Source organism: Pecten maximus, chromosome 4 (genome assembly GCF_902652985.1).
Source record: "Pecten maximus chromosome 4, xPecMax1.1, whole genome shotgun sequence".
In the NCBI taxonomy this organism is placed as follows: domain Eukaryota; kingdom Metazoa; phylum Mollusca; class Bivalvia; order Pectinida; family Pectinidae; genus Pecten; species Pecten maximus.
In genome coordinates this window covers 12,468,541-12,476,941 of record NC_047018.1, presented here as the reverse complement: position 1 = coordinate 12,476,941, position 8,401 = coordinate 12,468,541, and the positions used below count along the sequence as shown (strand labels likewise).

The following is an 8,401-nucleotide window of genomic DNA, read 5'->3' as shown; positions in this document are numbered from 1 at the left end:
GTAGTAACATTCCAATCTCCCTGTGTGTAGTAACATTCCAATATCGCTGTTTGTAGTAACATTCCAGTCTCCCAGTGTGTAGTAACATTCCAATCTCCCTGTGTGTAGTAACATTCCAATCTCCCTGTGTGTAGTAACATTCCAATCTCCCTGTGTGTAGTAACATTCCAATCTCCCCGTGTGTAGTAACATTCCAATCTCCCTGTGTGTAGTAACATTCCAATCTCCCTGAGTGTAGTAACATTCCAATCTCCCTGTGTGTAGTAACATTCCAATCTCCCTGTGTGTAGTAACATTCCAGTCTCCCAGTGTGTAGTAACATTCCAATCTCCCTGTGTGTAGTAACATTCCAATCTCCCTGTGTGTAGTAACATTCCAATCTCCCTGAGTGTAGTAACATTCCAATCTCCCTGTGTGTAGTAACATTCCAATCTCCCTGTGTGTAGTAACATTCCAATCTCCCTGTGTGTAGTAACATTCAATCTCCCTGTGTGTAGCAACATTCCAATCTCCCCGTGTGTAGTAACATTCCAATCTCCCTGTGTGTAGTAACATTCCTGTCTCCCTGAGTGTAGTAACATTCCAATCTCCCAGTGTGTAGTAACATTCCAGTCTCCATGTGTGTAGTAACATTCCAATCTCCCTGAGTGTAGTAACATTCCAGTCTCCCTGTGTGTAGTAACATTCCAATCACCCTGTGTGTAGTAACATTCTAGTTTGTCTAATCGTCATGTGTAAAATACAATATAAGGGAGAACACTCTTATACAAACTGATTACATTTCCTGAAAGATCGCAAACAGCAGCTAAGGAGACACAATTAACGTGACATGTTTCCGCAATCGTGTTATTTTAGTTTGTTCCCAAAAAAAAAACGATTATTACATTTTGATATGGTCATCCTTTTTTGTTTACTTACCCTATTTGGACCAAATTTCGAGAACGCTTGTCGCGATAAATGATACGGTAACTGGTGACCACGATTCTATTTATCAACAAACTTCCAGACGTTTCGGGGCTAGATCTTCCTCAACACTGTAGGTGAATCGTTGTGAGCCTGTAGAGCATAGAACATCAACATGTTATATCGTTTGGTAATTTTATCCGCAACTAGATAATGTGGAATGATATTTATATTTAACACAAACATTGATCGAAACCTGTGTTTTCGGCGATGGGACTAAGTGTAAAGTCAGCTGTCAAATGTAAGACGTATACTAGTGGATGATGTGTTGTATCCATTAGTCGCCTTATTGGATATTAAAGTGGCATAATTAAGACGATCCTTGAGACCTGTGCCGAAGCTTCGTCCAGTTTAACCATATTTCTGTGATTGCAGCTGTTGACACCCCGGTGACGTATGGTCGCGGTGAAATGTCTCGGACACCCTTGTGCCGTTTCGATGACTACACTGTCACCTTCATCATACTAATGACAATGTGAAGCGTACTAGCATTGTCTTACTTAGTGTCCGAGATGGTAAAAGATTCGATCTACTCTGAAAGTGTTTTGTCTTTATCATGTTCCTATTGACACGAAGTTCGAAAATAGTGTGACGAGATGGTAAAAATGAAATAGAATCAAACAATTGAGTTCAGCCTTTCGGAAGATAAGTTTCAACTTTTTAAATGACCAAGAAAATAAGGAAATCACATATCTGATCATTTTTGAAGCGTATTGTATAAAATAAACTGTATAACAAGCCCAAATAAACTGTAGTACAGATATTTACCAAAATTTACAGCAGAGATGTTGTTACTAAAATTTACAGCAGAGATGTTGTTACTAAAATGTTACAGCAGATATGTTGTTACTAAAATGTTACAGCACAGGTGTTGTTACCAAAATGTTACAGCAGAGATGTTACTAAAATGTTACAGCAGAGATGTTGTTACTAAAATGTTACAGCAGAGATGTTGTTACCAAAATGTTACAGCAGAGATGTTGTTACTAAAATGTTACAGCAGAGATGTTGTTACCAAAATGTTACAGCAGAGATGTTGTTACTAAAATGTTACAGCAGATATGTTGTTACCAAAATGTTACAGCAGAGATGTTGTTACTAAAATGTTACAGCAGAGATGTTGTTACCAAAATGTTACAGCAGAGATGTTGTTACTAAAATGTTACTGCAGAGATGTTGTTACCAAAATGTTACAGCAGAGATGTTGTTACCACAATGTTACAGCAGAGATGTTGTTACCACAATGTTACTGCAGAGATGTTGTTACCAAAATGTTACAGCAGCGATATTGTTACCACAATGTTACTGCAGAGGTGTTTTTACCAAAATGTTACAGCAGAGATGTTGTTACCAAAATGTTACTGCAGAGATGTTGTTACCACAATGTTACAGCAGAGATGTTGTTACCACAATGTTACAGCAGAGATATTGTTACCACAATGTTACTGCAGAGGTGTTTTTACCACAATGTTACTGCAGAGGTGTTTTTACCAAAACGTTACTGCAGAAGACCAAAAAGGCAGCTATTCTGCGCGCGCGAAGGAGTTTGAAAGGGACACGAACTGTGATTTTTGAAGATCTCACCAGAGTTAACCAGGGAAAATTGCATTAAATATTGAACTATCAAAATGGCTCACAAGCTTTTAGAACTTGGCAATAACGACTTTTGTTGTCTTTTTAAATGCCGAAAATGCTATTATTTACTCTCAGTAACAACATGAGAATATATTTAGCTTCTTACAACATAATATTATATCTAATTCTAATGTATTAAAAATCATACATTCACATACAAAATGAAAATATATCAAACATCTTATTTCAGCAATTGTGCAGATTTTGGCTGATTTCGTGTTATCTTAAACTGAACAAAAAAACTATTCTGTAACATCTTATTTGAAAAAGGTTATTACGCAAATAATAGCAAGTAGATTAATTAGATCCGTTGCATTTGTGTATTTGCAGCATATATTTGATATAAATATCAGATAGCCCTGTAGGTCAACGTTGAACCTTCATGAAACTTAAATACGCAAATAGTCTTTCAGAGTATTTCTGTAAAGCCAGTGTATTCTGTCTTACAGATATACAACAAAACCTAATTTGTCCGACATTTGAACGACTTATAGCGATATTCATTGCGTGTGACATTTTTTTCAGCGTGATGGATCTTATCGATGTTTTGGCTAACTGTATTGTACATTGGTGGGTCTTTCAATAGAGTTAATTTCTTCTAACCTGAGACCCACAAGAGATAGAAAACCAAACTTCATAGTCCAATAAGCAATTATTCTTATTTTTTCCGAACCTACATCTTTTAATCCGTGCGAGAAAAAAATCATTATTTATTGATACGTGTTTCCTGTTACAGAAATACCAATCCGTGTAAAAAAGTGTTGCAATTTGTATACTTGAAATCGATGTACATGCCAACAATGTATTTGAGGTCCTTTTCAAAATTATCCGTGATCCCAAACTTACTAGATTTATTCAATTAGGGTTGGATTTCTATACGAGAAAATTGATCAGTAATATGTTTCAAACATTTGTTCAGGCCCGTTACACGATTCGATCACGGGCTTTCAAGATTTGCTCATATTCCTTTCTGTTTGTTCTCGTGACATTGGCGAGGAATATCATTATCTTTTCAAATGTGACCATGTAAATGTTAAACAATTTAGACAAAACTTGATTCCTAATTATTACCGTACTAATCCTAATATAAACAAAATGCAAGGCCTTTTTACCATATCCAATGTTAAAGTTTTGTCAAATGTGAGCAATTTTTTGTTGTTGTTGAAAAATAGAGGCATTACTAGAATAACATTAGGACAAAGAATTACCTTAGATATACAATACTTAAACATACAATATATCACTATTATTAGTAGTACTGTGTTGCGCCATGTTTAAAGTACCTTGTAAATGTAGCACCTCTTGTTGCGCACAAGAGCGCGCCTGAGTTGAATAAAAAAAATCTTGGATTTTCACATTTTTGCCCAAATTAGTTCTAGGAGGCCGACAAAGCTTGATGGGGAGGTTTCGCGTGTACTCTTCAGGTCAGTAATGTACATATAGGCCTAAGTTATGGGAAGAAGAAAAAAAATCCGTGTGTGACATAGAACATTCAATTGTTTATTTCAATAACATTATTAGCATAACACAGAAAAGCTTATTAATGTGTAAAACAATAAAATAAATGTTTATTTAATTGGTCATGGACTTCTACAATAATAAGAGCGCAGCTCATCGCGCCCGAAGGGCGCGAGAGCGAAGCTCTCTTTAAGACAACACGTGTATAAGCTATATTTCCAATAAATTCTATACCCCTTCAACTTTGAAATCGTGTCCCGCGGGAAAAGTCTCGCACCTCCAGCATTCGGAACACCTCGGCCGATTCTCTACGGTTAGATGACCGTAGAGAATCGGCCGAGATGTTCCGAATGCTCCAGTAGAGGCGGCCATGTTTGAAATCTCGTTCCCTACACGACGAGATCTAAATGATTTTTCTCTCTGGTCGAAACAAGTAACTGAAAGATAGTTCAAATCGCTTAAAAGTTACCATTTCTATTTTTCTTTTATCTGACGAGGTAAATGTATTTTGCGAATTTGATTGACTTGAGATCATGATTTCGTTGGTTACCTAAATCGGAACCTTCCCACGTTCGGTGCTGATCAAATTGGATCCGAGAGTAGAATAAGAGTTTATTTTGCTGCATATGTGCATGATCATTGGATAACAACATTATAAGCTCAATTTTCCAGGTTACAACCGAAAACCCTGAAATATTACTGAGTTGAACATCCCATTCAGAATGGTGCTGTCGTTAAGCGTGACGTCATAAGAATTCAACGTCAAAGATTATGCCACGGATTCCCGCGCTTTATCAGCACATATATTTTAAGAGTTTTTCGTCTTCCAGATGTCTGAAATATGTGATATTTTACAGGAAACTATTCAATCTCTTCTGTATTTTCTTAGTGGGTATAGCCTGTTTAACTGCAGTAGTTGCTGCAAATTTTTGTCATAAAATTTTATCAAAACTTGTATTCAAATAATAAAATACAGTTCATAATTTTAAAAATATCTTACTGTGTCGATCTCTTTACACCTTGAACTTAAATTACTGGATATTATGATTAACAAGGCATCGTAAAAAGGAAAGGATAAGTTATCATTGTACAATGTACAGCGTGTATCAAAGCATTTACGTGAATGAGGAGTTTCCATTCTGTTTATATTAGTCTAACTTTCCAAAATCTATGTGATGTTCAATTACAAACTTCCACATTATAGTTCTCATTGTATAAGTATACAGTGAGGACGTTAAGTATACCAAACATTCACAGGAGTAAACAGACTTTGCAATTTGGTTCTTTATGTAGAAAATGAAGCCCACTCACCTTCAGATTTAAATAAAAACATACTTGTTTATAATATATCTCAAAAAATAGTTAAAGCGAGTGATTTTGCTTCTTGTTACTACAACCATTGACTTTGATATACATACTAATATATGCCCGTGCTTCAATAAAAACAAAACAAATACCAAACCCATACACGTGAATAAAATGAAAGATATAGATAAACGTCGCTAGTTTTAATTGTAAGTAGTTTATAGTGATACGATTGCCTTCTAGCATCGCGTTAGTCCCCTTTAGCTCAGTCGGTAAAGCAGCTGTCCAGTAAAGCCGTGGGTCGCGGTTCGATGTCGGTGGAGGCACATATTACTTGCTTTTCTGTTACATCGGTTAACCACTCCAAGTGCAAGCTATATGAAAATGAGAGGCTTCGTTGTGGATAAAAACTGGGTTAATGTGCGTTCGGGATGAACACGTTTGAAAAGTGAGTAGTGAGGCAGGTTTAATTTTAAATTGTGTATGTATAGCGATTTCTAGTGGGGGATTTCCCTTTAGCTCAGCCGATAGAGCGTCGGACCAGTAAGCAGAGAGTCACAGGTTCGATCCCCTGTGGAGACAATATATTCGCTTTCCCGTTATATATGAAAATCTTGTTGTATCGTCTGCCCTTTTATGTTGTTAGTAGCATATGAAATGTGGCAGTAGAATAGTGATGCCATTATTCAGTGCACATGTCATCACGGACGGGATATGATCGATATGTACGATCATTTGGAATTCGGCAAACTAAAGACAATGACAGTCACATCGGGACAAACAATAAGAATTTCAGGTGATATACGTCTTGATGTAATACATTGTTAATTTTGAAAGGTGTTTACATGTTTTTGTTTTTTTTAATGGGGATGTATAATTAACAGTCTATATGACATTGTATTGTATTAGGACTTAATATTTGCCTTGTTTTAGTTTGTAGCATATTTTGCAGACGCGTTGTGTCATTTTTTAAATTAACATCCCCCCCCCCCAAAAAAAAAAAAAATTAATTAAATCAAAGAAAATATGGTACATGTTCTTAGACTGTTATTCTCATGTCCCTGTGTTTCCTTCTTGATTAACGGTGAGTGAGTCAGGTGATTATAGCTGCGCTCTTCTAAGGCTTTGCCTTCATTCATATTATCTTATAACACGGATATAGATTGATAGATCCGTAATACATAGCTGGGGAGCTTCGCAAGGGCGAGAGCCTGAACACGTTGTATTCTTCAGGATATCGTTCGATGTTCAATGAGTGTCAACCTTTAGAGTTAATACGCTTTCGGAAGTACATAAGATTATATATGATAACACCCGAGAACATCGAAAATATTCCACTATGGCGGCGGAGGGAAATTCTGAATCTCCGGATATATTTTTGTTACCGGCTTATACGTCTGACAACCCGTTCGACAATGTTGGGAAAGAAATCACGGATGAAAATTGGATGGCATGGAGCGAGGCAAGTTATCTATTTACATTAACTTTTGAAAGTGGACTGGTACAGTAAGGTCTTACTCTAGAATAGTAAACATTCGGATGTCATTTCGACAGATTGGTGCCTCGGTAGCCGGGGTTACTAATTATATAATGAGCTGACAGTTCGTTCGTTCAATTACCCAGGCGTTTTCCTCTCCTTTCCATGTAAGAGCTGACCCTGAAGATATATAAACAGGTTGGACACAACCCCGTATATGGGTAATAGTCCTGCATTTGAGTAACAGTTACTAGCTACTTTGAAGAATACATGATTATGATGCATCAGACCCATGCCATGTAATCCCTCTTGGAGTAGACTGGGTATATGTGATATCGTTATACCGTTGACCATAAACAGAATATAAAGAATAAGGTTTAGGACAAACTTAAAATGTGCACTCTGCATAAATATATACATGTCCATTGCAGACTCCAAATGTAAAAGTTTAATATATTGTGACAAATGCTGTTGTCATCATATTGAATTGGACTCGGCCAGTGGCCATGTTTCATGGGACGAATAGTTGTATATCGGAATAACGACTCAAAGGCCTGTGTGTTACTTAAAATAATGTGTATTCAGTAAAACATGTACGAATACAATGTCATAAGCATGGGCGCAATAGGATAAGACATGAGCAATGATAAAACAGAGTGTCAAAAACACGTCAATTCATCACAACGAACAGGCTCAGTCTGTCTGAACAAAGGCAGACGATTTACAAAGAAAACTCTGACGACTTGACCTCACACTATTACACACGTTACGACTTGACTTCACACTATTACGTTAAAGAACACAAGACATCTCGACCTCATAGATTGACATCTCTCTCTCGTGACAAGACATTCCGGCCCACACACACGCTAACAATGAACAGCTACCATAGCCGGTTATCTAGGTGTGACGGCTAAATATAGATCGCCTCACCTAGAGAGCGGCACGTGCACATGTACACGACAATAAATAAAGGCACTCGTTCACTCACATAAACACACGTATCTATACATACATACACAGACTAATAATTACATGTCATACATAATTAAAAACTAACTACGTGACAATATATATGAATACACGGTTTGGCAAGAAAAGAATCTACAGAAACAGGATACAATGTACTTGCAATTGCCCAACAATAGGTTGATAATTATTATAAACAGCAACACTTATAAATGGCACTAGAATTCTGCTGTCATGATCATGATGACGCAGTCATCTTGTCAAGTGTGAGCTTTAGATAACCCTCCCATTAACATGTAACATTTATCAAAAATAGCTCTGAAAGATAATGTTATCTGATTTTTTTTTTAAATAACCAGGTCTGATTTTTTTTAAATAATCAGCTTTTAGGTAAAATTTCTTGTATCTTTACTTGTAACATGGGTTTGAGATACATGTACACTGGCGACAGGGGGTCTGTTGGCTAATTAGTTTCCCCACTCATCATGTCATGTTGATTTCTCCCGTGGGTGATCTTCCTCTATCATCCCAAAAAATATTAGTTTCCTTTACAGCGTTGTAATGTAAGCTCTACATTATTCTATAGACTCCTGT

At 36.7% G+C, this 8,401-nt stretch overlaps 1 protein-coding gene across 1 annotated transcript in view; it reads left to right on the top strand.

The window, feature by feature from the left end:
* Positions 1–6,674: 6,674 nt before the first annotated feature.
* The window catches only part of LOC117325269 (general transcription factor 3C polypeptide 3-like), a 54,621-nt gene continuing 52,894 nt past the window's right edge, over positions 6,675–8,401 (top strand). Inside the window, exon 1 of the mRNA XM_033881380.1 lies at positions 6,675–6,823. Within this exon, the coding sequence (XP_033737271.1) occupies positions 6,701–6,823 (123 nt within the window). The 5' untranslated portion in view covers positions 6,675–6,700. The remainder of the gene's footprint in view (positions 6,824–8,401) is intronic.